This window comes from Neomonachus schauinslandi, chromosome 5 (assembly GCF_002201575.2).
Source record: "Neomonachus schauinslandi chromosome 5, ASM220157v2, whole genome shotgun sequence".
In the NCBI taxonomy this organism is placed as follows: domain Eukaryota; kingdom Metazoa; phylum Chordata; class Mammalia; order Carnivora; family Phocidae; genus Neomonachus; species Neomonachus schauinslandi.
The window spans coordinates 6,232,632-6,260,596 of NC_058407.1; the positions used below are offsets into that span (position 1 = coordinate 6,232,632).

Sequence of the window (27,965 nt, forward strand, 5' to 3'; positions counted from 1 at the left end):
AGGCTTCCCGCCGAGCAGGGAGCCCGATGCAGGTCTCTCGACCCCAGGACCCTGGGATCATGACCTGAGCCGAAGGCAGACGCTTAACGACTGAGCCACCCAGGCGCCCCTTTTTTTTTCTTTTTAAAGATTGTATTTATTTATTTGAGAGAGAGAGGGAGAGTGAGCATGAGAGAGAGAGAGAACCAGTGGCAGCAGAGGGAGAGGGAGAAGCAGGCTTCCCGCGGAGCAGGGAGTCCGATGCAGGACTCGATCCCAGGACCCTGGGATCATGACCGGAGCCAAAGGCAGACGCTTAACGGACTGAGATATCCAGGCGCCCAAGAAAGAATTCTTGAGACTTCTTTGGTGCAAAATGGTGGTTTTATTAAAGCACAGGGACAGGTTCTGTGGGCAGAAAGATCTGCTGCCCTCCACCCCCAGCACCCCAGGGATTAGTGAGGAGCAAGTGATGAAATACTTTGGGGTTGGGGCAAGGAAAGACAAGGTAAGTTTCAAAAGGATTTTCATATGCTAAAGAAGACTCACAGGATACCAGAGGCCTTGCTTATTATCAAACCAAGGTTGTTTTCCCATCTAGCAAGGTATTAACATTAAGACAGTAGGGAGTTTCCTGGAGGAAGGTTATAATCTGCCTCCTCAAGGATTTGTCAATGGGCTACAGATTATAAGGACATTTAATTTTATCTACATTTCCTTCTGCCTTTGTTTCCCAGATCACTTAGAAGAGACAGAAAGTAGAGTGGTGAGCATCAGGGGCTGGGGGAGAGGGGGAGAGGGGGAGGAGGAGGGGAAAGTGGAAGTTTAGTGGGGACAGTTTCAATCGAGGAAAGATGAAAAAGTTCTGGGGATGGATGGATGGTGGTGAAGGTTGTAAACAATGTGAATGTGAATGCCACTGAACTGCATACTTTTTTAATGATTAAAATAGCAAATGTTGTCTTATGTGTATTTTGCTACAATATTTAAAAGTCTGAGAAGCAAACAATGACATCTGCTGAGCACACAACACACTGGACATTTCTACTGTATTTCCCCCCAAAGCTCTCATGAGAACAGGCTCAGGGGCACCTGGGTGGCTCAGTCGGTGAAGTGTCTGCCTTGGGCTCAGGTCATGATCCCAGGGTCCTGGGATCGAGTCCCGCATCGGGCTCACTGCTCTGCGGAGAGTCTGCTTCTCCCTCTGCCTGCCGCTCCCCCTGCTTGTGCTCTCTCTCTCTCTCTCTGTCTGAGGCCTCTTTTGGGCTGGAAAATGAGCTGAGAAGCAGTGCAGTCCAGCTCATAGATAGCAGAGAAAGTGGGGTGAAGTAGACTTACTCCCCAGGTCGCCAAGTCCAAGATGGATTCCAAGCTCCTCGGAGAGCAGAAGGCCCCCATTCCAGCTCCTTCCGGCCTGCTCGGTGGCCTGTGGCACTCCAGAGGAGGGTGGCCAATTAACATTTGAAAAGATGCTCAACCCCATGAATAAAACCAGAAATACAAATGAAGACGACAGAGACACCATTGTGGCGCTAGGTGGGCAAAAACAAAGCCCGATACAATAAAAGAGAGGGTGTGGGTGAATGCTGCTGGTGTAAATGGAGAGGCTCTTCCACATACGTGTGCCGGAAACACACAGGAATATTCATCGCCTTGCGTTTATAAGATGGTAGCAGAGTCACACAGTCGTTCTGTAGCAGTGAGCATTAGCCGGCCCGTACCTCACGCCACAACAGAGATCTGCCTTAGAAACATAAAGGGCAGCTCGTCCTGATGAGCGGTGGGTGATGAATGGAAATGTAGAATCACTATGATGTGGTTCTGGAATATAGGTAAGGTTTGGTGGGGAGAGGTCCAAAGCCGACGACCAAGAAGGAGTTTTTGAGACGCCTTTGGTGCAAAATGGTGTTTTTATTAAAGCACGGGGAGAAGACCCGTGGGCAGAAAGGGGTTGCACCAGGGTCTGGAGGAGTGGCTAACTGTATTCTCAGGAGGTGGCGGAAGTAAGGAAAAGGGAGGTTTCAAGAAGATTTTCATATGTTAAAGAAGACTCACAGGATACGGAGGCCTGGCCATTGTCAAGTTAAGGTTGTTTTTCCCTCTAGCAAGGCATTAACATGAAGATAGTTGGGAGCTTCCCGGAGGAACAGTACACTCTGCCCACTTCAAGTATCTGTGAATGGGCTCCAGGTTATAAGGACATTTAATTGTATCTACATTTCCTCCTGAAAGCTAGGTTATTGATAGAAATGCTTTGTTTTGTAGATTGCTAAGACATTAGTAAACTGAGGGAAACTCGGGTCTTGCAGGACTGTGATCTCTATTAGTTAACTATTTGTTTTTCCTTAGCTTTAGGACAGCCAGGAGTGCAAGAGGAATGTCACAAACACCCCATGGGGGGGTGGTTATGGGGTGTCAGCTTCTGCTTTGTTCTCTGCTTGTCTTCTGCTCCCTCATCAACTACGTTGTACATGTGAAACTCATGGAACACGGTAGCTTAGCTACACTGGAATTAAATTAAAAAAATAATAATAACGTAATGTACAGGAACAAGGCCAGGATGTCTGTTCTCCTAACAGCATGGGAGGTTCTCGCCAGGATGATTAGACAAGAAAGGAAGGAAGACATCCAGGTTGGAAAGGAAGGAAAGCATTCTCTACTCGCAGATGGCCCGCTCTTGTACATAGAAAATCCTAAGGAATCCACAAAAAAGCTATTAGAGCTAATAAATGAGGTCAGCAAGTTTACCAGGGATAAGATCAATTTGCAAAAATCAATTACATTTCGGGGTGCCTGAGTGGCTCAGTCGGTTAAGCGGCTGCCTTCAGCTCAGGTCATGATCCCGGGGTCCTAGGATCAAGCCCCATGTACTCGGGCTCCCCGCTCAGCAGGGAGTCTGCCTCTCCCTCTGCCACTCCCCTGCGTGTGATGTCTCTCTTACTCTCCCTCTCAAATAAATAAAATCTTTAAAAAATCTATTACATTTCTATATGGTGTGGGAAACAAAGGCAGAAGAAAATGTAGATAAAATTAAATGTCCTTATAACCTGCAGTTTACTGACAAATACTTGAAGCAGGCAGAGTATAACCTTCCTCCAGGAAGCTCCCTACTGTCTTAATGTTAATGCCTTGCTAGAGGGAAAAACAACCTTATTTTGACAATAGCAAGGCCTCCAGTATCCTGTGTGTCTTCTTTAGCATATGGAAAATCCTTTTGAAACTTCCCTTATCTTTACCTCCCCCCAACCCCGAAGTATATAATCAGTTGCTCCTCATTAATCCCAGGGGTGGTGGGGTGGTGGGGGTGGGGTGGGATTGGGGGTGGGGGGCAGCAGCTCTTTCTGCTCATGGGTCCTGTGTCCCCTTGTTTAATAAAACCACCATTTTGTACTAAAGACGTCTCAAAAATTCTTTCTTGGCCATTGGCTCCGGACCCTACCAACACACCAAAGTTCGCTACAGCATATACAACAACAACAAATAATCTGAAAATTAAATTAAGAAAAAAATCCATTTAGGGGCACCTGGATGTCTCTCAGTCGGTTAAGCGTCCGATTCTTGATCTCAGCTCGGGTCTTGATCCCAGGATTGGGAGTTCAAGCCCCACGCTGGGCTCCACGCTTGGCATGACGCCTAGTTTAAAAAAAAATCCATTTACAATAGCATCAAAAAGGATAACCTACTTAGGAATAAGTTTAACAAAAGAAGTGCAAAAACAATTTGGCAGGTCCTCAAATAGTAAACTTAATCTATGACCCAGCAATTCCAGGCCTAGGTGTGTACATCTAAGAAAACTGAAATATGTTGACACAAAAATCTGTACATGAATGTTCACAGCAGTGTTACCCGTAACAGCCAAAAAGTAAAATTAATTAATTTATTTAATTTAAAAAAAGAAAAAAACAGCTAGAAAGTAGAAACAGCCCAAATGTCCATCAGCTTCTCTACAAACAAAATGTGGGAAACCCACACAATGGGATAGTATTCAGCCATGTAAAGAAATGACCTACTGATCCACGCTAAATTATGAATGAACGTTGCAAATAAAATGCTCAATGAAAGAAGCCAGTCTCAAAAAGCCAAATTCTGTGTGGTTCCATTTTTATGAGCATCCAGAACTGGCAAATCCCTAGAGACAAAAGTGGATCAGTGGCTGCCAAAAGCTGGGAGGGGTGGAGAGTTTCCTTTTCATGTGATGGACACGTTCTGGAGCTAGACCATGGTGATGTTTGCACACCACGCAAGCTTGCGAATGAACACACTCAAAAACACGGAATTGTATTCTTTAAAGGGTGAATGTCATGGAATGTGAAATCGTTCTCTGATACAATAAGCAATAGGTATTTGGTCTTTATCCCAGTTCATGGCACACAGCTTCTAAAACCCGTGGAAGTCTCCAGAATGATGTCTTTTGGGTACTAATGGAGGACTGGGGGCTGGGTCCCCATAGCTCCAGAGTGGGGATGGTCCCCAGAAAGACCAAGGCATAGTTAAGAGGATTGGACCTTCTAGCTCCACCCCCTGACCTATGGCCAATGATTAAATCATTGGCAGTTATGTAATGAAATCTCTATAAAACACCCCCACAAAGCGAGGTTCAGGGAGCTTCCAGGTCAGTGAATGCGTGAAGGTGCTGTGAAGATGGTACACACCCTTTTTGCAACAGAGACTCTGCCTTTTTTTTTTTTTTTAAGATTTTATTCATTTATTTGAGAGAGAGCACAAGCAAGAGTGCAGAAGCAGAAGGAGCAGCAGAGGCAGAGGGAGAAGCAGGCTCCCCGCTGAGCAGGGAACCCGACGCGGGACTCGATCCCAGGACCCCGGGATCACGACCTGAGCCGAAGGCAGACGCTTAACCGACTGACCCACCCAGGTGCCCTAGACTCTGCCTTATGCATCTCTTCCATCTGGCTGTTCCTGAGTTGTATCCTTTATAATAAAATGGTAATGGTAAGTAAAGCACTTTCCTGAGTTCAGTGAGCCATTCTAGCAAATCACCAGACCCAAGGAGGAGGTCATGGGCACCCCCTGAATTTATATCAGGTTGGTGAGAAGCACAGCTGACAACCTGGGACATGTCGGGTGTCTCAAGGGGGTGCTGTCTTGAGGTCTGAGCCCTTAACCTGTGGGGTCTATGCTGATCCCAGGTGGACATTGTCAGAATCAAATTGAATCACGGAGAGGTGGAGAATTGGTTGGTGTCGAAGATGGGAACAAAAACAGTTCAGATCCAAACAAGACAAAACAAAACATCACAAAGTGGAGTGAAATGAAAGCTTCATGAGAACATCACATTGTATCTTTAATCTCAAAAGCAAGCAGAACTAAATAATCTATTGTTTCCGTAAACGTGGACTCACGTGAGGAAAGAACTTTCTAAAGCATGGAAGTAACCAACATGCCCTCCAGCGCAAGGACCTCCTTCCAGGAGATGGAAGGGACTATGATGGGGAAATGGGCAGCACTGTTGTTGCTTGACCACGTAGCTCTCATGGTAGGCGCATTCAGTATTTTAGAGGATAGCAAAGGGAAAGCGTGGGTTTGAACACATTTCCTTAGGAAGCTGCCAGGCTGGAGACCAGCCTGCAGCCTCCTCAGCCTACAGCTCTCTCCCCTGCTTGGAAGCCGACCGGTGCCTCCTGGGTTGAGCAACAGGTGAAGTTGGGTTTAGGCTCCAGGGTGTATGAAGAACACATTTTCCACTACAAGCAAAAGGTCACCCTGGGCTTGTGATTTTCTGGATAGAAATTCCTTTTTCCTCTCTCTTTCTCTCCTTTTTTCCTGGGGGGGAGGGAAGCAGAGACAGGAGTTGATGTTGATCAAATTGCACATTCAGTGGCTCCTTAAGGGGGCACCACCTCAGCTGAGACCCCAAAAAATGAGTTGGAATTAAGGAGGGGAGCAGAGGGCAAGGGCTGCCAGGCAGAAGGAACAGCACAACCTGAGACAGAGCCTGCGTGACCCACTGCAAGGGCTGGAGATGGCCAAGTGGCAGGACTCAAAGAGGGAGAGAGGATATGCTAAGAGGAGGTTGGAGAGGCCAGCAGGCCCTTGGAGGCCCCACGAAGGGCTGAGCTTTTACTCCTGGGCACTGGGAGATTTCAAGATCTCCCAATGCGAGATTTCAAGTAGAGACCTGATACCATTGGGTTTGCATTTGGGGAAGAGAATGCAGAACAGGCCTGCCCTTGTCAGAGGGATGGGTCAGGGATGTTCATAGGACCCAATCATTTTACAAAAGAAACAGACACTCAGAATCCCTTTCCCAGTGGGAGTGACCTCTGAGAGGAAGCACACCAGGGCTGTTGCAGCTATTTTATGACTCCAAGGGGACAGCCTATCAGAGAGGAAAGCCAATGCACACAAGAGCAGAGCTGGATCCTTGTGATGCTTGTGTGCCCCTTGATCAAGCCAGACCTGAAGCCCACATGAACGCCCATCTTAGTAGTAGTTCTGGCTGCCATAACAAAATGCCATAGACCACATAGCTTAAACTACAGGAATTTATTTTCTGGAAGCTGGAAAGTCCAAGATCAAGGGGCCAGCTCATTTGGTTCTTAGTGAGAGTTCTCTTCCTGGCTTCTCGCTGTGTCCTCACTTGGCAGAGACGGTGTTCTGATATCCATTCCTTTTCTTGTAAGGGCATCAGCCTTATCGGATTAGGACACCACTCCTATGACCTCATTTAACTTTTATCACCTCCTCACAGGCCCTTTCTCCAAATATGGTCTCACTGTGGGGTTAGGACTTCAACATATGAATTTGGGGAGATACAAACGTTCAGTCCATAACATGGTGTGAGCCAGTAAATACCCTTTATCCTTAAGCCAGTCCCAGTTGGATTTACTGTCCCTTGGAGCGGATAAACCCCAGACTGATATAGAGGAGAGGAAGATGGAGGTGTCAGAGAGGACAAGTAGGTTTTCAGCTAGTGCAACATATGGTTGCTCATAATAAAATAATTATTGGGGCGCCTGGGTGGCTCAGTCGTTAAGCGTCTGCCTTCGGCTCAGGTCATGATCCCAGGGTCCTGGGATCGAGCCCCGCATCGGGCTCCCTGCTCCGCGGGAAACCTGCTTCTCCCTCTCCCACTCCCCCTGCTTGTGTTCCCTCTCTCGCTGTGTCTCTCTGTCAAATAAATAAATAAAATCTTTAAAAATAAATAAATAAATAAATAAATAAAATAAAATAAAATAATTATTGTAAGTTTGACATATGCTATCTACATAGGCAGAGGACTATAATACACGATAAATAATATCACATAGTTGTTATTCATGATGATCAACTCAGTGAAGTAGATAATAATTCTTACCGAGTTACGATATAATATCCTTATGTAGTAAATCTTCCCAGTGAGGTCCCGCCACCCCTGTCTACCTACCACCTGATTTGTGCACTATTCTATAGCCTGCAAGGTACATGAGGCCTTGGGGACAATTACAGGGTAGGTATACACGAGATGTGTGTGGGAAACAGAGGCTGAATGGTCCTGCTCTGGGCTATGCAGACAAGTCTGAACGCTTGCTGCAGTAGATTGGCCCTTGTATGGTAGAAGTTTTTTATTTGTATTTTGTTCTTACTGGGCAATACATCTTTTCTGGAGCAAGTCACTTACAAAAGTGGAGTCCACATTTTATTTAAAATTCAGTTCTGGGGCGCCTGGGTGGCTCAGTTGGTTAAGCGACTGCCTTTGGCTCAGGTCATGATCCTGGAGTCCCTGGATGGAGTCCCACATCGGGCTCCCTGCTCGGCAGGGAGTCTGCTTCTCCCTCTGACCCTCCCCCCTCTCATGTGCTTGCTCTCTCATTCTCTCTCTCTCAAATAAATAAATAAATCTTAAAAAAAAATAAAATAAAATTCAGTTCTGAATCTCCATTTCTCAAAGTTGATTATGAAATTGGAAATTTCCACAAGGTATTTGTTGGCTTTGACCTTCTACCATGGGGGCTGAAGAGGTGTCACGAACCACAAGTCACACCAGATGACACAATTCTGACTCAGAAGCATCACATCTATTTCAAAAGTTAGTATTTTCAAAGGCTGCGTCCAGAAATGGGTTAACACGTGCAGCTGCAGAAGTGAGTTGACATGTCACTCCTTAAGTCATTGACTTCGTTTAGATCAAATGACTTTTTCTACACTCATTTCACTCATTTTTCTAAAATTTTTTATTAATATTTTATTTCTTTATTTGAGAGACAGAGAGCATGAGCAGGGGGAGGGGGAGAGGGAGAAGCAGACTCCCCACCGAGCAGGAAGCCGGAAGTGGGGCTCAATCCCAGGACCCCCAGACCATGACTGGAGCCGAAAGCAGCTGCTTAACCGACTGAGCCACGCAGGCGCCCCTGACTCATTTTTCTAATTCCCAGTTTTCTTGTCCTCCTATGGAAAAGCAAAGCCATCACTGTGAGTGTGTTGGTTCTAGTGGCTGAGGGCCTGTTCCACAGAGGAGGCCAATGTGTATCAAAGTTGTGAGATGGTTCTTTTTTTTTTTCATCCAATTAATGGAATCAATATTAAACTTTTGGAAATCTATCCAAAGTGATGAGGAGAACAAAGGCAAAAGAAATGGAAACTTCCTTTATCTCAACTCCCCTCCCAACTTAAAAGTATATAATCAATTGCTGCTCACAACCCCAGTACAGTTCCTTCTGCCCACGGGTAATCCCCATGCTTTAATAAAAACACCTTTTTGCACTGAAAACATCTCAAGAATTCTTTCTTGACCATTCACTCCCAGGCCACATCACATCACAAAGTAAAAAAACCAACCTTATTGTGAATTCCACTCAGCTAAGTGCGCCTGGGTGGCTCAGTTGGTTAAGTGTCTGCCTTCGGCTCGGGTCATGATCCTGGAGTCCTGGGATCCAGCCCCACGTTGGGCTCCCTGCTCAGTGTGGAGTCTGCTTCTCCCTCTCCCTCTGCCCTCCACCTGCTTGTGCTCTCTCAAATAAATAAAATCTTAAATAAAAAAAAAAAAATACCACTCAGCTAAATTCAGTTAAAAATTTGAACACCAAAGGCATTTTTTTTGCAACGATAATACTCATATAAAGTTCAGTGGGGGGGCGCCTGGGTGGCTCAGTCATTAAGCATCTACCTTTGGCTCAGGTCATGATCCCAGGGTCCTTCCCACATCCGGCTCCCTGCCCAGCAGGAGTCTGCTTCTCCCTCTCCCCCTCCCCCTGCTTGTGTTCCCTCTCGCTGTCTCTCTCTGTCAAATAAATAAAAAATCTTTAAAAAAAAAAAAAAGAACCCCAGGGAGCACAAATGTACTTGGAATTGGATGTGGTTAATAATTTCGTCCAAACAAGTTGTAAATTATATCAATTTCCGTGACAAAGCTGATGGTAGATACAAAAAAGTACTTGAGCATGGCAGGAACTTTTTCCCTGTGCCCCTCACCAACTGCGCTTTGGCAGTATGAACCTTCGCATAACAACGTTATGTGTCCCAGTGGCATTGAACAAGTCCCCGGAACCGGTGCATTTTATCCAAGCACAATTTAAAACTTTTAATCAAAGTATTCAGTAACGGAAGCACCTAAAAAAAAAAAAATCAGCCTTTGCGCTTTTTAGCAAATTACGATTGCACAGTTGCAAACACGACGATGAAACGCGGAAGACCTTGAAAAAATAGAACGTTCAAAGCATGATTTTTGAAATTCTGCCAATCGCACTTAGAAATACCTTTGCAATACCTCCACGTATAAGAAACACCACCGGGCTTAACTGAGTAAATTTACATCTTGAATCCAAATGTACAGAAATTGAGAAGGGCCACTACTCTGCAGCACCTAAATCTGGTGAATCGTTCAAAAGAATCAGAGATCCCCTCCCACCCCGGGGTCTGCAAGGCGTCAAAGGTGAGTCCATGCCGGGAACAACCCCATCTCCAAGCCTCAGGTTCCTTTTCCAGACAGTGTGTGGAGTACCTTCCGCTTCCGACAGCGTGGATGCTGCACAGCCTCGCTCCCGGCGTCCCTCGGGGAAGCCGCGGCGCGAGAGAGAAAACACCGCCCCCAGCCGGCGCGCGTGCGCACACGCCAGCAGCGCCAAGCCCCCAACGCGCCGCACGCCCGCGTACGCCCACGCATGCCCGCGCGTTCACGCACGTGCGCACGCGTCCCTCGGCCGGCCGGGCCTCCGGGCTCCGGTCCGGCTCCCGGAGCTAGGCTCCCGGCGGCTCGCGCGATACGGCGCCGGGCGGGCGGACGGTGGGCGGGGGCCGCGGGGAGGTCGGGAGGAGGGCGGGGCGGGCGCGGGCGGGCCGAGTCGGGAGCGCCGGGCCTGCGGGCGGCGGCGGAGTGGGACTCGGCGCTGGCGCTGGTGTGGGCGCCATGGACGCCGACGCGGGGTCGGAGAACCCGCCTGCCGAGCGCGGCGACCCGGGCCTGACTCCGGAGGAGGACGCGCGCGCCCGGGCAGAGTTCGCGGCGCTGCACGGCCTGGCGCTGCGCGCGTCCGGGGTCCCCGAGCGGTACTGGGGCCGCCTCCTGCACAAGTTGGAGCACGAGGTGCGGGCTAGGGCGACGCGGGAGGGCGAGGCGCCGGCAGGGACGACCGGGGTGCAGAGCGGGGCCGGGAAAGCTGGGGCGCGGACGGTGCTGGACCCTTCTACCGGGAAGGGTGTGGCTGCGGGCGGGCCTCTGGCCGAGAGCCGCTGGGCTGCGTCGCGGGGAGGCCGGACCAGGTGCGCTGTGGGGGGAGGCTGGCGGCCCCCGGGAGGACGCGGGCTCACGGGTTGGGAGTGTGTCTGGGGGAGAAGTAGAGAAAGCGCGTCCCGGGGCGGGAGAAGCCTCTGCCGAGGTGGGCAGGCCTGGGGGAGACGCGCTGGGGGTGTGTCCGTGTTGGGGCGTGGCGTGGACGCGGCGGGAGAAACGGACAGGATTGCTGATGAAGAGCACGAAGGCCATGATGACCGACTTAGACGTCGCCTCCTTGGCGGTTTAGGAGCTTTTAGAGTTGGGGGCCTAAGAGTGGCAGCAAGAGCCCAGTACCTGTGGCCCCGATTCTACCAGTGCCTAGGGCTGGGCCGGGGATGTGTGTGCGGTTCCTGTTGTGTGTCGGGACCTGTACTGAGTTATCCACACATCTGAGCCCCACAGATTTAGCATCCCCATTATGCGGTTGAAAAAACTGAGTCACAGGAAGAGCAGCTGAGTCTCCCAAAGTTTGTCAGACTTGGGAACCTGTCCCTTGCTCTCAGCCACTGCCTCCTCCAGGGAGAGTAGATGTCCCATGAATTTGTGTGGCTTTAGCTGTTCGAGTCATAGAATTCTTTCTTGTGTCATCATTTGATTTGAGCCCTGGTCACCCTCATTTTGCAGGTGAAAGGAAAGAGGTTGTGGGAGACGGAAAAGATCTAAAGAAAAAGGTTTACATGCTTCTAGATTCTCTGCCCTTTTGTGGGGACGGCTCCCTTCTGCCCACCAGCCTTCTCTAGCCTGGGTCTCCAGTGGGGCTCCCCACGGGTGCTCGCTGATGAGTGGGCCCGGGTTTTGGGTCGTTTGCCCAGGTGCTGAAGCCAGAGCACATTCACAGGCCAGTTAGAGGGGCCTTCTTAGTTAACTGGAAAAAGGCTCTTCTTGGGGGGGGGGGGGGGCTGCCCCCAGGGCCAGGACAGACCAGGGCAGGTGATGGAATGGAGCCCCAGAGCCAGGAAGAGGTAGTCACCCAAGCCTAGCCGCTCGACAGAGCGCACTTTCTCAGCCAGGTTTTCTGTGTTAAATCCGGGTTCACCAAATACCCTCCTGCTCCAAACACATAGTTACTATAAAAAAAGACATTTCAGTGACACTCACTACATCCCTACCTCTTGTGAATTTCCTTCCCCATACGACTTGCCCTCCCTTCCACCAGTGTTTCCTGAGCCCTTGGCTCTGGTCCCAGGCATGTGCTGGGGGACCCCCCCCCCCAGTTTGTTAGGATAAGAAGGTTCTCCTCATTCTGGGTGAAAGGCACATGATGTGGGAACGCCCTGGCCCTAGCCCAGCCAGCCTCCGTAGGCAGGAAATCCTCATTCAGGCAACACTGGTCCGTCTGAGCTGGAGTCTCCCATCTGGAAAGCCCGATGGTGGAACAGGGCCCCAGCTCCCACTGTCATAGTGGAGATTGGGTGGGGAGGCCTAGATGACATCAGCCGGGGCCGGCACATGGTGAGCAGTCACCAGGATGTAGCGTCCCCTCTGCCTTGGCTTCTGTAGCTCTACCAGGGGACCGCCAGTATTTTTCCATGAGCTTCCCTTGCCATTAGGGGTTATGGGCAGAGCTGAGTCATCACTTTACTAGACCCAAAACCTACATCCATTGTTCCCAGTGAAACCTGCCACTGCTGCTCTGGGCCCAGGTGTGGGGGAGGGCACCTGCCAACAGGAATGGGGCCCCTCCCAACTCCCCGCAAGGCCAATGACCCTGGTGTCTTGCCTCAGATCAGTTTCATTGGAAAGGATGGGAGTGTTTTAAAATAAATTCCATCTCTCCCTGGCGGCAGGAACTTCCCAGCTGTAAAACCACTTCCCTTCGTACCTCCTTAGGGAGTTTTTCCAGTCCATCCATGAAGGGATTGTGGTCACCCTCATTTCACAGCTGGGGGAAGGCAGGCCCTCTATCCCCAGGCCTTAGGCTACCCCACTGTGCCCCCTCCCTCCATATGATTTGGGGATTTGGGTTCTGGGTTGAAACCCAGGGTGTGAATTCCAGTCCTCTGAGCAGCTCTGTCCTGGAGGGGAGGTAGCACCCCAACCCCCTCCCACCCCAGCTCTGACTGCTTAGGGAATCCGGCTTGAGGCGGCTCCCCTTGTCTTCCAAGGACCCTGGCATGCTCCACCTGTTCCACAGCTTCTGTGCCCCTACCTGGGGTCCTTGTACTGCCACCCCCAGCCACATGTTCAGATCTTCCCCCGCTTTAACACTCACCTCCCATCAGGCCCCAGCGCCATTGACCTGGGCCTCCCACATGGCCCCACCTTACTCCACTGCTGCTCGGCTGCCTGCTCCCTAGGCAAGATCATGAGCAGTTCGCCCTCACACCCCGGAGAGCCCTCCTGCCTGGCACAAAAAAGCTGCGTGTGCCTGCATAGGGGGCTGGTTTGCATCTCTGTTGGGGTCCTGAGAAGTGGGTTTTGGGGAACTGGCTTTTGTTGTCCCTGCTCATGCCAGGGACTTTCTGTGCGCTGTTTTATTGATTTACACTCTGCTCTCCTGGAAGGTGGAGGATGCCTTCTTCCCCGGGGAGAGTCTAGTCTCAGAAGCATAATGGTGCTGGCAGGTGCTTACACGGCATTTGCCGAGCTTAGGTTCTTCCAAGCTTTTGATATCTGTTAATCATTTCATCCTTCCCACAACCCTCTGAGGTCGGTTCTGCTGTTCCCATTGTAGGGATGGGGAAACTGAGGCACAGCGTGGTTCAGTGACCAGTCCAAGGCCCCACCACCTGGCTCCAGCATCTGCCCTAAGGCCCCCTGCCAACTGGTGGCAGACACGTGGTGCATGAGGGGGGCATGCTGGCTCGTCTTCACCAGCTGCATGTGGTTGGCAAGGAAACTCAAGGACCAAGGCCCTTATCTTTCTGACCCAGCACTTGAGACCAGCCACAGAGCATGCGTTGTGCAGGCCCGAACCGCTTCTTGGCCTGGCTGGCGTGGCAGCTGTGGGAGGCTCTTGGCCACCTGCCTTCTTTCTGGGGCGCCTCAGCTGCTGCCCTGGTGTAGGATTGGCTGTTCCTGTGAAATTGGAGTTGATCCCAACCTCCAGATTCACCTCTGACCTGACCAGAGTTAGGCTAGATTGAACTCTACCACATGCCTGCAGCCCCACTTCTAAGCGTAGGCCCCCTGGGCTGCTGGACTTTGGACAATAGCTGGTGACCATGGTTAGGTTGCAGTTCTGGCTGATCTCTAGGAGCCTCAGTTTCCCCACCTGTAAGATGGGTAGTTGGGTACTAAATAGGTCCTGCCTCCCCTGAGGGGTTTCGTTGGCCTTTGAGGCCAGGGTGTGGCGCTCCTTGGGGCTGGAGTTCAGGCCCCCCGGGAGCCTGCCAACACCTCTGCTGTGGCCCCAGGTTTTCGATGCCGGGGAGATGTTCGGGATAATGCAAGTGCAGGAAGTGGAGGAGGAGAGTGAGGGCGAGGAGGCCCGGGAAGCGAGGAAGAAGCAGCCCAACCCCGGCGGCGAGCTCTGCTACAAGGTCATCGTGACCAGCGAGAACGGGCTCCAGGCGGCCGACCCCAACAGGTAGGAGCTGCAGGCCCGACACCTGAGTTCCATACCGTGGTCCTCAGGGTGGGCTCCCTGTTAGATTGCACCAGGGATGGCCCCTCTGGGGAGAAGCAGCCGTGGCAGGCCCTCGTGTTTGCTGTGTCCCGAGCACCAGTCCCTTAGCCCTTTGTGAGAGGCGCTCGTGGCCACCACAGGTTCCAGCTGGGCCCCACGGTCCAGTTGGCCCCAATACCAATACCGATGACGCTCCCGCGTGAGTCATGTTTCAGACAGACCTGAGAGCAGCCTCCCCACACCTCTCCCAACCATCACTGGGGTTCCACAGCAGAGGGGTGATGCGTTCCGACTTTGCCGATGAGACAAGGAGGACCTGCCCAAAGTCACACGGCTGGCTGAGAGCCCGGGTGTGGCGCGTCAGTTAGCCGGGGCTATCCTGAGGACCTACCCCCGGTCCTACTGAATCCCAGGCTCTGAAAACTATGACAGGTTCTCCCAGGGCTTTATGCCCGGCCTGTGAGCAGTGTGGTCTGCTTAATTCCTCAGGGGAGGACACCGGGGCCACAGGGTAGACGGGGCAGAGCTAAGACTGGACCCTGGGATTCCTGCCTCGTAGGGGCCAAGAGGAGCTGCAGGCCCATCTACCAAACTTTGTGGGACCCTTGAGGAGGAAACTGGCCGGCCTCTTGTGCAGAGTACCCTGTGAGGGGGTGGGAGTGGCCACACAGGTAGCCAGCCAGCCGCCTCCACCCACGTGCTCTCTGACTCCGAAACTTATAGGCTCACCTCACACCGTCAGCTCGGTGCACCTGCTCTGGGGCCGCAGGCCCAGCAGCCACCTCAAGGAGCTCACTGCCCCTCTGCAGCCTTCAGGCATAGCTCTCCACCAGGCGGGCACAGGACGGGATGCGGGTGGAGTCCTGTAGAGCTTTGAGTCTGCCCTGATTGCCAGACCCCAACTTCATCCTCTCTCCACACCTGCTGTGTACAGCACCCCTCGTGAGCATTTGTCCAGGGTCACGCCCAGGTGTCCTGCCTTGAAGCTCGGCTGTGTGCAAGGCATCCCGGCATCCCATGGTCATAACCTCTAAGCGCGAGGGCAGGAATAAATCTGCATTTGTTTTGAGTATGCAAACGTACAGCACTAGAAGCACAGTGGAATAAACACTGCTGACTTAGCCACCCAGCCCAAGAACTGGAGCATTTGCTGATGCCCAGGGGAACGGAGGTGACGGCCGCTTTGCCCAGAAGGCGAACCACACCCCTAGGTGTCCGGAGCCTCCCGTTCCAGCGGGGCTCTGGAAGGTGTCCCAGCAGCCCTGCCCTGGGGGGCGGGAGGGCAGGTGCCTGCCTGGTCCTCTGTGGTGGCCCCACCCCCGGGCTCTTCCAGGGGGCCTGGGCATGTGGGCCGCGGGGGTCCAAATGCGCAGGGACTTGCAGCCTCTCCCACAAAAAGGCCTTGCTGTGTCTCAGGAAGTGCCCCGAAGTCCCAGGCCTGCGTGAGTGAGCCCCCAGTGCCAGCTCCTTGCGCTTCTCCCTGCTGCTGGCTTCCCGCTGTCTTAACCTTTGCTTTTGCCGAGCGCCTGCCAAGCCTGCAATAGCGAGGTGGGAGTGTGGGCCGGCCCAGCAGGTCCAAATGCAGTTGAAAGCACTTACTGTGACAGTGATGGATGGTGATTATCACCAAGAACACAAGGACTTGGTGTGTGCAGTCAGCACATTGTATGTTTTGTCCTCTCTGATGCTCGTACCGGCCCCCCCGACAGGAGGTAGGGACCCCGTTGGTTTTGTTTTGTTTTTTTAAAGATTTTATTTATTTATTTGAGAGAGAGAGAGCATATGAGAGGGGGGAGGGTCAGAGGGAGAAGCAGACCCCCCCGCTGAGCAGGGAGCCCGATGCGAGACTCGATCCCGGGACTCCAGGATCATGACCTGAGCTGAAGGCAGTCGCCCAACCGACTGAGCCACCCAGGCGCCCGACCCCGTTGGTTTTTGCAGACACTGGAAGAGAGGAAGCTCCCCAGGCTGCAGCGGCAGGCCCCCTCTCCCCCCGCCCCCGCGTCTCTTGGGGCAGAGCCCCTGAGGGCCCCTCACACCCGCTCTGGGCCTGTATTGGCAGCATCTTCCTCATCGACCACGCCTGGACGTGCCGTGTGGAGCGCGCGCGCCAGCAGCTACAGCAGGTGCCCGGGCTCTTGCACCGCATGGCCAGCCTGATGGGCATCGAGTTCCACGGCGAGCTGCCCAGCGCCGAGGCCGAGGACCTGGTGCTGGAGGAGATGTGGCGGTTCAACCAGACCTACCAGCTGGCCCACGGGGTGAGCGGCGGCAGCCCGGGGGAGCCAGGACCCAGCCCCAGGGGCCTTTCCCCCCAGAAGTGAGCAGACGTCTCTCCTGGGGCCCCCTCATTCCCTGTGGCTCCATCGTGGGCCTGTTACTCTGCCTTGGGCCAGCCGGTGCCGGGCACTCGGGTGTCTGGGGGCCTTGGAGCTCACAGGACACGACCCTCTCTCAGACCCCTAGACGTGGGCCCCATGACTGGCTGCCTGTTTCCTGGTGCCTTCATGTTCTGTCATCCCCCAAAAGCCCTCTGGTTCCTCACTGGCCTCTGAAGAGCTGTGTCCCTTTAGCACAAGTCCTCGGTGTCCGTCGCTATCCCTCCTACCAGCCTCCCAAGACCCACCCTCAGGCTCCAGCCCCTCGCCGCTTTTAGTGTGGGAGAAGACCAAAGTTGTTTCTCGTGGTCTCAGCTTAGATGTCACCTCCTCCAGGGAGCCCCCCTCGCCCTCCCCTGCCAGACACATCCACGTAGCTGCTAGACTGAGGGCCTTAGTCCATGCACCTGTCCCACACAAGCAGTCACACTGCAGTCTGCTGGCCTGTGTCCTGGTCTGCCCAGGATGGTCCCGGGGCCCCAGGTTAAGGGGACTGGGACGCGTGTGGTAGACACTCCAGGCTCTGGGAGTTAGGTATAGATGGGGCGTTGTTTGGGTAGACGGATGGGAGGGTGCACGACAAAAGGGGCAGGCAGATGGACCAGTGGACCCGGGTTGCTGTGTGTGCTCTGCCCACAGACGGCCGAGGAGAAGGTGCCGGTGTGGTATGTCATGGACGAGTTCGGCTCGCGCATCCAGCACTCGGACACGCCTAGCTTTGCTACCGCACCTTTCTTCTACATGCCCCAGCAGGTGGCCTACACGCTGCTGTGGCCCCTGCGGGACCTGGACACGGGCGGTAAGTGCCACAACCACCCACCCTGAAGGATGGGCCCAGGCCCTGCTTTCCTGCTGCCCCCTGATGGGCCACGTGTCTTGATGCAGAGGAGGTGACCCGGGACTTTGCCTACGGGGAGGCTGACCCTCTGATCCGGAAGTGCATGCTGCTGCCCTGGGTCCCTGCCGACCTGCTGGACTTCAGCTCCTCCACGCCCGAGCCGCCAGATGAGCACTATCAGGTGTGACCGTCTGCCTCCGACCTTGGGGCCTTTTGGCCTGGTGGCTTCTGGAACGTTCTTCAGTCCCCACGTGTTACAGAATGCCAACTGGCTACTGTAGGAGGGAGCAGAGAGTTTGGGAGCATCTGAGAGACAAGGGGCTCAGAGCTCAGGGAGTGAGCAGGAGCTGCCAGTGGCCGCCCAGCTCGGGTGCCAGCGCCGAGCCTGGACCCCAGGGCCTGAGGCCGGGACCCATGCTGTCGGAGGGTTGGAGCTGGGGTTGCTGGTGGTCAGTGCTGCTCTTCCTTGTTTTGGGGGACTCTTTGCCAAGACTGGGGGGCACAGTGTGGGCCATGAGGCTTGGTTATGAATCCCAACGCGGTACTGTTCCTCCTCACCGGGGATGTGAAGGCGCTATTCAAGCATTGCACGGTGCATTCTCCGGCACACAGTAGGCCTTCAGCAAGTCGCGTCATCGTTAGTGTTGCTGTTCTGGCCAAAAGAGGCACTTTCATCTGTGGCAGCCTCTTGGCAAATTAGGGAGCCAGGGTTTGGGAGGCCCCGGGCAGGGGGGATGGTAGAGCTTCTGGGAACACAGTCACTGCAGACCAGGCAGGGCTGAACAGGGAACGCTCCCGGGCCCCCCTCCTCCCTTCTCTGCCTCTGATCTCCCGCTTCTGCTTCCCAGTGGCTGGTCCCGGTTTGGAACCAGGCCATGAGTGAGGCCTGTGGTTAGCACCTATGGGCATGCTTGACGGTAGTCCTTTATAACATAAGGACTTGAGGTCCTATTTTTTGTCTTTATTTTACTGAGGATGGGGAAACCACAGAGAGGTTAAGTAACTTGCCAAAGGTCACACAGATGGTAGGCAAGCTGGGGCGCAACACCAGGGGGCCTGACAGCCTGTGGGCGGAGGCTGCAAGCCTTACCCCACCGTGTTGAAATTTCCCTGCCCACACGGGCACATCAGACATTCACTGAGTGCCTCGGAGGGCTGTGGAAAGGAGTGGACAAGTTAGCTCGAGTGAGAATGGGAAGCGCCATGGGGTGTTAGCCGTTCTGTGAATGCTGTGGTTTGGGAGAGGCTGGGCCGTAGTGGTGGGTCCTCCTGGCCCCTTTGCCATGAATTCCATCTAAGCCAGTGGTGGTTGAACTATCCGTGCAAGAAACTCATCACTCATCTTGAGTCCAAGGCATGTTTCAGAGCCTTGTAGAGTAGTTGCACCTAGTAGTTGCTTAGTAAATGGGTGACTGCAAAGGCGTAAGGCTTAAGAATGGCTTAGGGACAAAGGGTTCCTGATCTTGAGGTGGTTCTAGCAGACAGGGCAGGGAGGGCCTGAGCTGGGACAGCTGACTGAATTTACACTCAGGAATTCAAGTTAGTTATTGTTTTTTACCTCGGGACGTCCTCTGCTGTCCAGAAAGAGGAGTTGAGGCCAAATCTAGTTGTCCGTGGCATCCTGGTTGCTTTTCCCCATCTGACCCATCCAGCTCGGGCCTGTGCTCTGGGTCCGGGGGTTGCCGGTATGAGTCAGCGATCACGGGATAGGAAATGACTCCAAGGCAGCAGCCTAACACAGCAAACATTGATCATCTCACCCACTTTCTGTGGAACAGGAGATGGGGGTGCTTTGGACTCGGAGCCCCTCTCGAAGCGTAGCCAGGCTGTCAGCCGGACCGCATCATCTGAGGCTTGCTGGGGCTGAGGATCGGCTTCCGCCTGGCGCGCTCACACGCCTGGCAAGGTGGTGCTGGCTATGTCGGCAGGAGGCCTCAGTTCTAACCCACGTGGCCTCTCCGCAGGGCTGCAGACTTCTCTTCGAGCCCGTGAGCTGGGAGAAAGCACGGAGAAAGCCGCAGGGCCTTCCCTGAAGTAGCGCACCCGCTCCCCTGAGTCTCTGCCTTAGAAGCAGCTCCTTCGGTCCGGCCTACACCCAAGGGGAGATGCCTTTCGAAGGGAGTGTCACAGTGTTCGTTGGTGTGTTTTAAACCACCACACGGCTTACGCTTGGAACAGCATTTCAGGGCTCCACTAGGACCGGCGAGCCCCCTCCCAGGACAGGCTTGACACCTTCTCAGATGCCTGTGATTTGGAGAGAGCGTTGAGATTTAGAACAGCGTTTACATTCTCCTTTTGACACAAATGGGTCGCTCAGCATGAGGGGCCTTGAGCCCCAGAATCCCAGGGCGGGGTAGTCCGAGAGCTCTGGCCACTGCTGTGCCTGTTGGAAGGCTGTACCTGGGGCCTGGGGGTGCCCCCTGATGCGCCAGGACTGGGGAGGTGGGTGTTCCCTTGCTCCCTGTCTTGAAGCTGTTTCTACCTGCAGTGCTTTCCTTCCAGGCCATTTTGGAGGAAAACAAGGAAAAGCTGCCGCTTGCCATCAGTCCGGTGGCATATCCCTGTGACCACGTCTTCAAGTGCGTAGCCCCCTTCTCAGCTCATGATGAGCCTCCTTGCTCCCCCCGAGTTCCCATGGCTCTGAGAACAGTGCCCAGCACAGGGAGGCGCTCAGTAAGCCTGCCGTTGCCTGATGGCATGGCAGTGACAGAAGCCAGGGGCAGAGTCTTAGGATCACAGAGAGAATGCTGTGGTGGGGGGGGCGTTCCCTCTGGTCCTGGGGTGAAAACATAGCCAGGCCTGCTCCTGAGGTCAGGAAGCCTGGGCCGACCGTGAATGCGCAGGGCACCTAGCGGAGGCGGCTGGGCTGCCAGGAGGGGCCGTTCCCGGGCGTCTGCAGCTAGGGGCTGGCGGGTGAGGTAAGGCCAGGCAGGTTGGATGCCAGGTGGAACCAGATGTCCCGTTGTACAGGTGAGGAGGTGGGCGTGCAGTGCTGCGCCCACTGGATGCGGAGCAGGCTCAGAGGCGGGTCCCAGCCTGGCTTTTGCCTCCATGGGAGTCCTTCTCTCTGGCTACCCAAGCCTGGGCCAGCCCCCCAGCCCAGGCAGCCCGGGGGCCCTCCCTGGTGCCCAGGCCCACTGCCCAGAGTGTCCTTCCTCAGGGTCAGAGGCCCCACTGAGGCCCACTTAGTCTTGGCCTCCTGCTCACAGTCCTGCCCCTGGCAGTCCACTTCATCTCCTCCCCTGGACCACTGTCCAGGGCTGGGCCACCCTCCTACCTTCTTCTGCCTCGGCCACCCCCAGCAGATGGGCTTCTGGGCTCTGTCCTCACCTCTGCCCCAGGGCCAGCGAGGACCGGGCAGGGCAGGCAGCAGCGAGCACTGGTGTGGAACGAGGCCACGTCCAGGGCACTGGTCTTGGCTACACACTCCCCTGCACGCACCTGGACACCAGCTGCCTTCTCTGAGGGCAGAGTTCTTTGCATGTCCGTGGGAGGCTGGTTGTATCAGTCCTTCCTGTTTCCTTCCTGTGTGGGAGATAAGCCTGCGTCCGTGAAACACTCAGGTTATCCCGTGTTACCCCAAAGACAAGTGTGAGTTGGGCTGTGATCCCATCTTAGAGGTGGGGACCCTGGGGTCAGGAGAGTCCTAGTTGCCCCACACTCAGCAGGTAGGCAGAGAGGGTGAGGTTGACCCGGGCTGTCCAACCTCGGCCTGAGCTAGGACTGCAGAGTGGAATTTATACCCAGCCTCATCCTCTCTCACATCAGCCCAGGGTGGGGAGCACCCGAGTCCCAGGGGTGTGGCGAGCACAGGTGGGGGCCCAGCTCAGCCCGACTTCTTCCTATAGGGTCTACACAGACATTCAGCTGGTGTTCAGCCACCTCACGCACCCACGCTTCACCTTCACCCAGAGCGAGGCGGATGCTGACATTCTCTACAACTTCTCCCACTTCAAGGACTACAGGTGAGTACCCGCTACCAGGCCGGGGGTCCAGGGACTGGCCCCAGAGCCCCTCGCCGCCCCTGTAGCCATGTGCACTTGCCTCGGCCCTGCAGGACGCTCAGCCAGGAGAGGCCCAGCGTGCTGCTGAACCAGTTCCCCTGCGAGAACCTGCTGACGGTGAAGGACTGCCTGGCCTCTATCGCGCGCCGGGCGGGGGGCCCCGAGGGCCCGGCCTGGCTGCCCCGCACCTTCAATCTCCGCACCGAGTTACCCCAGTTTGTTAGCTACTTCCAGCAGCGGGAGAGGCGGTAAGGGCCCCCCTCTCCCCCCTCACCATGGAGCCCTGCGAGGCGGGACCTGTCACCCTCCCACGGCCAGGCCCGCCCCACCTGGCCCGCTCCTCGGCTTTGCACTAACTTGTGCCGGCCGCGGCGCTGGAAGCTGTGGGCACAGGGCTCTGCCGGGACCACCACGGACGTCTCCACGTCTGGGCTCAAGCAATTCTTCCTTGTACCCCAGGGTCCAGCCCCTAACGTTCCCTCTGTGACACCTCCCACTACTCCCTGGGAGAGGTTGGGTGCCCCTCTTCTAAGACTGCCGTGGTCCTGGGAAGGTGGGCACAGGGCACAGCCTAGCCAACCGCATGTGCTCTCAGGGGCCAGGACAACCACTGGATCTGCAAACCCTGGAACCTGGCCCGCAGCCTGGACACCCACATCACCAGGAGCCTCCACAGCATCATCCGGCACCGCGAGAGCACCCCCAAGGTGGGCCTCGCGGCTCTGGGCACACAGGCTGGTCGATGAGACTGGGGGGCAAAAGGGGACTCGGGTGTCGGGCCCTATGGGGGTGGGTCCTGGTGTTGGCAGTGAGCGGGGTCACTCGGCTCACAGGTGTCTCTGAAGCCCCGACCGCGACTCCTTCCAGTGTCCTGGCCAGCAGGGGAGGGCTGTGTAACTGTCCAGGGGCGGGGGGAGCCCTTGTCGAGCGCTGTCCGGGTGTGTCTGATCTCAGAGACCCCACTCCACCATGCGGGACCGCCCGGCAGGAGGGAGGCGGCCAGGCCAGGGAGCCCCTAGACGATGCCGTAGTGACATGGGGCCCGTCAGGGGCGGTGTTGGGGGTGGGGGTGTTGTAAGACACACAGCCCCTGGGCAGAGGTCAGGGAAAGCGTGCCAGTGGGGTGGTTGCTGAGCGGATTCCAGGCAGCGGAGGAAGAGTTGGTGGGATTACGGCTGAGAACTTGCATGCAGTTTTCAAAACCTAAAAACTGATGGGATCTTTTCCTTCAGCCAAAGTGAAGGTGAAGATACAGAACTTGCCGCAGCCTAGACAGTGTTTGAAAAGACCAAGGAAGGAGCCAAGTGCAGGGCGCAGGGCTCCGGGGGCCAGGGCAGGAGCGTGCCTGTTTCTCCAGGATGTGGTGACTGTGTTTGGATGGCCCACAGGCGTGAGCCTGTCACCAGGGAGGACGGATGCAGATGGGGTGAGGTTAGGTGCCTCCGGGCCAAGGAGAGGGGAGAGCCGCCTGCAACCCTGCATCTGTGTCCTCCAGGTCGTGTCCAAATACATCGAAAATCCTGTCTTGTTCCTTCGAGAAGACGTGGGGCCGGTCAAGTTCGATGTCCGCTATGTCGTGCTTCTGCGGTCGGTGAAGCCCCTGAGGCTGTTCGTATATGACGTGTTCTGGCTGCGCTTCTCCAACCGGTAATTGGGAGGCTGACTGGGGGGTGGGGGGGTGATGGGGCCCCTCTTTATCTTGGGGTCAGAAAGCCCGTCCTGGAGCTCCTTCTCCACCACGCACCCAGCGGGTGGTCCCGCTGAGCCCGGATCTGGTCCCTGGCGGGAACTCGTACCCAGCCTGCATCAGCCACGGGTGGGGACGTGAGCAGCGCTTGTCACTGTCAAAGGGGCACCAGCAGCTGCGGATCGTGATGGCAGTGATGGGCCATCCAGGTGTCTTCCCAGAGCTAAGCTCTGAGGGGCCGCAGGGCCACCCCCTCACTCCGATGGGGGCACTGGTGTCCGGCAGGGTCTCTCGAGCACCGTCCCTACTGGGACGTGGCCATGCTCAGGACCCTTCCGTGTCTGGGCGCTCCTCCTGCAGGCCCTTCGCACTCGATGACCTGGACGACTATGAGAAACATTTCACCGTCATGAACTATGACCCGGAAGTGGTGCTAAAGCAGGTAGGTTCGCTTGGAGGCAGTTACAGACCCAGACCCCACACCCATCGGCTTGTCTTCTGGGCAGGCTGTGTAGACCCTCGGAGGAGCTGCCTCTGGTACCTGGGTTAATCTCAAAGCGGCAGCCCCGCAGCTCAGAGAGGCACACGCTCTGTCTGAGGTGCCCGAGGCCTCCCCAGGTCCCGCAGCAAGTCGGGGCCAGGCAGGTCTCCACTGGAGGCACAGACCGCCTTCCGTCCGGCACCCCCCGAGCACAAGGACAGGTGGGGGTGGGGAGGCACAGGGGTGCGTGCCACGTGGCCCCCCGGGAGCACGCTGCTGCTGCTGGCCCATGACCCTGCCTGGATCCTGGATCCGTGCTCCCCCTGCTGTCTGGGCACCTTGGGCAAAGGGACATCAGGGCAGAGCTCCTTCCGAGGTGAGGGCCTCAAACCCCAGCTGGCAGCAGCGCACCTGCGACAGGTGGGCCTAGCCCGGGCAGAGGCAGAGCCTGCTCTGGGTGGAGGAAGGAGGAGAGGAGAAAGAGGCTGCCTCACACGTCGTCCCAAAAGCCCTCCCTGACCTGCTGGCTGGTTGATGGCTGTTTCAGGCCAGTGGGAAGTAGGGCACACCCACTCACCCCCTCACCCACCCTGCTCACCCCAAGGCCTGCAGGTGGCCTTCTCTCCCCTGCCTCCCACAAGGTGGGCGCTCTTCTGAAGGTGGTAATTACCGTTTCCAGACGTGTTTTGATTTTTTGGCTTGATTCTTTTGATCACAAAGCTATTCAAATGGTGGTTTTATATATATATATGTTTTTGTGTAACTGCTGTCCAGGTGAGCAAATCCTTCTATGGTTTTTTTTTTTTGCTGAGCATCATGTATATAGATTCGTCATTATTGCTAAATGTGGCTGGGGGCGTCTTTGTCCTGGGATGGTGTTGTTCATAGACATTTACGTCACTTGTGGTGTTCACCATTAATAAACGAGCTGCATTGACCACTCCCGGGGACACCTCGCTGTGCCCATGTCTCAGCAGTCCTCGAGGGTGGACTGAGCCATCAGAGTGGCCGTACCCACACGCACGCCCAGCCTGGCTGTTGCTGCTTGTCCTGGGCCGCGTTGGAGGCTGGTCCCTAGGACCCTGAGCCGTCAGCAGGGCCCTGGGACACGGTTGGAAATTGTTTCTGAGAGAACTGAATGGCGTCCCCCCACATTGTGAGTGTGGCACCCCAAGGGTCGCGTTTCTCTGTAAGCTCCTGTGTGTGGGAACACATCGCCAACAGGATGTGAGCATCAGGCCTCCATAGGGAGCCCATCCTGGCTCAGCCTTTCAGGAAGAAGCCTGAGCTTAGGGCCGGCTTGCGCACGTGTGTTTTAGATGCAGTCTTGGCCCGAGGAGATCTTTCCGTCCTCAGGCACTTGGAGCTGGTGCTGAGCGGCGAGCTCAGGCCTGGGTCTGGGCTCTGCCTCCAGCACACTGTCCCGGCCTCACAGTAGCCCTGTAAATAAGTGCTGCACAGGGAGCATTGTCCCATTTCACAGATGAGCACACTGAGGCTCTGACAAGTAAATTGCTTGTCCTGAGTCACAGAGTAAGATCCAGAGTTCAGACTCCGTCCCCTGCCTCTCATTTGTGCCCAGGGGCGGGGGTGCTGGATAGGCTGAGGGTGCTGACATGTGGCCCCGGTGAGTGCCAGAGCCTCCACGTGAAGGCAGGGCAGGCTTCCCCGCTCCCTGCCCCGAGGAGGCCCCCGGGCGGAGCGTGACGGGCCGTGTGTCTGTGGCAGGTGCACTGTAATGAGTTCATCCCTGAGTTTGAGAAGCAGTACCCGGAATTTCCCTGGAAGAGCGTCCAGGTGAGTCCTGGGTGGAGGCCGGGGCTTCCCTCGTGGGCTGGCGTTGGGCGGGTGGGGGTCTTGGCCTCCTTGGGATGGTCCTGCTCCTCCCACCGAGGCCGGTGAAGGAGACGGCGTGTGCTGCAGCCCTCCTCCCCCTCTAGGCCTTGTGGGGTGTTCTGGAGGGGAGTGGGAGCACTGTTGGGACAGCCAGATGGCGATAGGCCCTACCTGCCCCAGAGATTGCAGACCTGAGGGGGCAGTAGGGACACAGCTGGAGACCCGGGCTGGCCTCCGCATCCTAGAGTGCTTCCGCTGCTGCTCTGGGCACCTTGGTGCCGCGGGGAGCTGGGGGCCCCGAGGCAGGAGCCAGGCAGCTTAGCACGTGTCAGAGGAGACGGCGAGGGCCGGGGGTGGAGACACGAAGGCCGCAGGAGGAGGGCTCGTGGGCCGTTTGGGGCCGCAGCTCACGGAGAGGCAGTGAGGCCGTGAGGCCGTGTAAGGAGCTGCTCTGGGGGCTGGTCCCAGCCTCAGAGCCGTGCAGCCCCCAACCCTGCCTGCCCCTTCCCCAGGCTGACATCTTCCAGGCCTTCACGGAGCTGTTCCAAGTGGCGTGTGCCAAGCCACCGCCCCTGGGCCTCTGCGACTATCCCTCGTCCCGGGCTGTGTATGCCATCGACCTCATGCTCAAGTGGGACAACTGTCCAGATGGTGAGGGGGCTCGCCTGCCCCATAATCCAAACCACGCCCCCCTCCACTTACCCAAAGCCCATCATCCAGCCCTCCCCCGCCCCCGGGGGACAGAGAGGGCATCTCCGGTTCCTTGCCCTGCTCAGTGCTGCTGAGATGGTCCTTTGCCTCAGATTCACCGTGAGACCCGGTGTAGGAGGCACGTTAGGGGCAGCGGCCTTCGGGGCGGAGCGCCAGTGGGAAGGGCAGCGGGCTGCGGCGGCGGCAGGGGGGAGCTCGGGAGGGAAGGGACCAGGGACCTGGTGCCAGGCCTGGCCAGCCACCCGGGCGTGAGATGCCCTGTGTTCTTGTGCTGTCCATCAGGGAAGCGAATGATGCAGCCACAGATCCTGGAGGTGAACTTCAACCCAGACTGTGAGCGGGCCTGCAGGTACCACCCGAGCTTCTTCGACGACGTCTTCAGCACCCTGTACCTGGACGAGCCCGACCACTGCCACGTCACCCGCCTGACCTAGGTGCTCGTGGCTCCGTGGTGCGTGCCGGCCCGTTCCAGCCGCAGCGCGCGGAGCTGCTTCTGCAGAGCCCGCTCCCCTCCTCCCTCAGGCGCAGCCTCGCCTTGGAGCTGTCATCCCCGCGCCACCTCCGGGGGCTCAGGGTCCTCTTCCCTCCGAGGTCAGGAGCAGGGCCAGGCACGGTGTCCCCAGGGCTGAGTGCCAGGCGCCTGTCCGCACTCCCCTCACCACCACCTACGCTCAGCCGAGGGCTTTTCCAGAGAGTCCGGTTCCTGGGCTGCTGTGTTGCCCAGGGTGTTAGCAGATGCGGGTTCTGGGGAGCACGACGAGGTGTCCCCACAAACAGGTTTCCCCAGCAACACCTGTGGGCCCCACACGTGAGCGGGGGCCAGGCGGACTGCTTCTCCAGAGTGTCCGCCCATGTGTCGAGTCTGCCCCGTGGCACGGTGTCAGGGTCCCACCCCGCACGCCTGCCCCCCAGAACACCTGGGAGCCTGCTTCCCAGACCCAGCCTTCTTCTTTCCTAACCTCAACCAAAACCTTCACCAGCAAGCTTCCCGTGAAGTTCCCACTCAGGAAGGCCGCGGCCTTTGGCTGCCGTCGCCTTTCCATTTATGCAGAAGCAGGCCATCCTCCTGTCTGCGGCCCAGACAGAGCTTTCTCCCTCATCTGCCGTAGGCTGGGGCCTCAGGGACAAGCGGGGTGGCGGAGCGCCAGGCAGCAGGCAGCTGAGGAAGACAATTCTAGGGAGGACTTGACGTTACCGTCAGATGCTACCTTCCCCCAGAGTCTAGAGTCAAAATGTTGGATTTTTGTTCGTTTTTCATCGATGGGAGGAAAATATAAAAATTCTTATTATTTCCATAACTTTGTTTCTGAAATTTGGAGTCACATGCTGGTGTGTCTCGTGTAGCCGCAGTGCCCCCAAGCCCGGCTGACAGGCTGGTGGGCGAGCTTGCCCCCCGGGGTGGTGGTGGGGAGCTTGATTTCATTTTGAAGCCAAGAAGCAAAACGACTTGACCGTGCCTCCCATCCATGTGTCTGCTTGGCTGTGTCTGTCCATCTTCTCTGCCACCCAGAACCTCAGCTGTCGGCTGGGGAGACGCCCCTTCCCTGCAGCCAAGCTGAGGTGTAGAGAGCAGGACGCCTTGTCTCTGTTGTGCTCCCTGGGGAGCCGCCGGCGTCCTGTCCTCTCCTCGATGCGATCTGTACCGCAATAAAGTATACCTTCTTGACTTTGGCCTCCCTCTCTGTGTGGAGGCCCCGGAACCACAGGCCCGGCGCCATGTTTCAGCTGTCTTCCTGTTTGGTTGTTGAAGAAAACCAAAATACCAAGACGTCCAC

The 27,965-nt window shown here is 55.9% G+C and overlaps 1 protein-coding gene across 1 annotated transcript; it reads left to right on the forward strand.

Moving 5' to 3' along the window:
* Nucleotides 1-10,242: 10,242 nt before the first annotated feature.
* TTLL12 (tubulin tyrosine ligase like 12) lies at nucleotides 10,243-27,888 on the forward strand. The gene is made up of 14 exons (XM_021687459.1): nucleotides 10,243-10,498; nucleotides 14,044-14,216; nucleotides 16,318-16,516; nucleotides 17,273-17,432; nucleotides 17,519-17,652; nucleotides 19,974-20,050; nucleotides 21,320-21,436; nucleotides 21,529-21,723; nucleotides 22,071-22,182; nucleotides 22,971-23,122; nucleotides 23,523-23,604; nucleotides 25,372-25,440; nucleotides 25,992-26,130; nucleotides 26,473-27,888. The coding sequence occupies exons 1-14, from the start codon at nucleotides 10,322-10,324 to the stop codon at nucleotides 26,622-26,624; spliced, it is 1,938 nt and encodes a 645-aa protein (XP_021543134.1). The 5' UTR covers nucleotides 10,243-10,321; the 3' UTR covers nucleotides 26,625-27,888.
* Nucleotides 27,889-27,965: the final 77 nt, after the last annotated feature.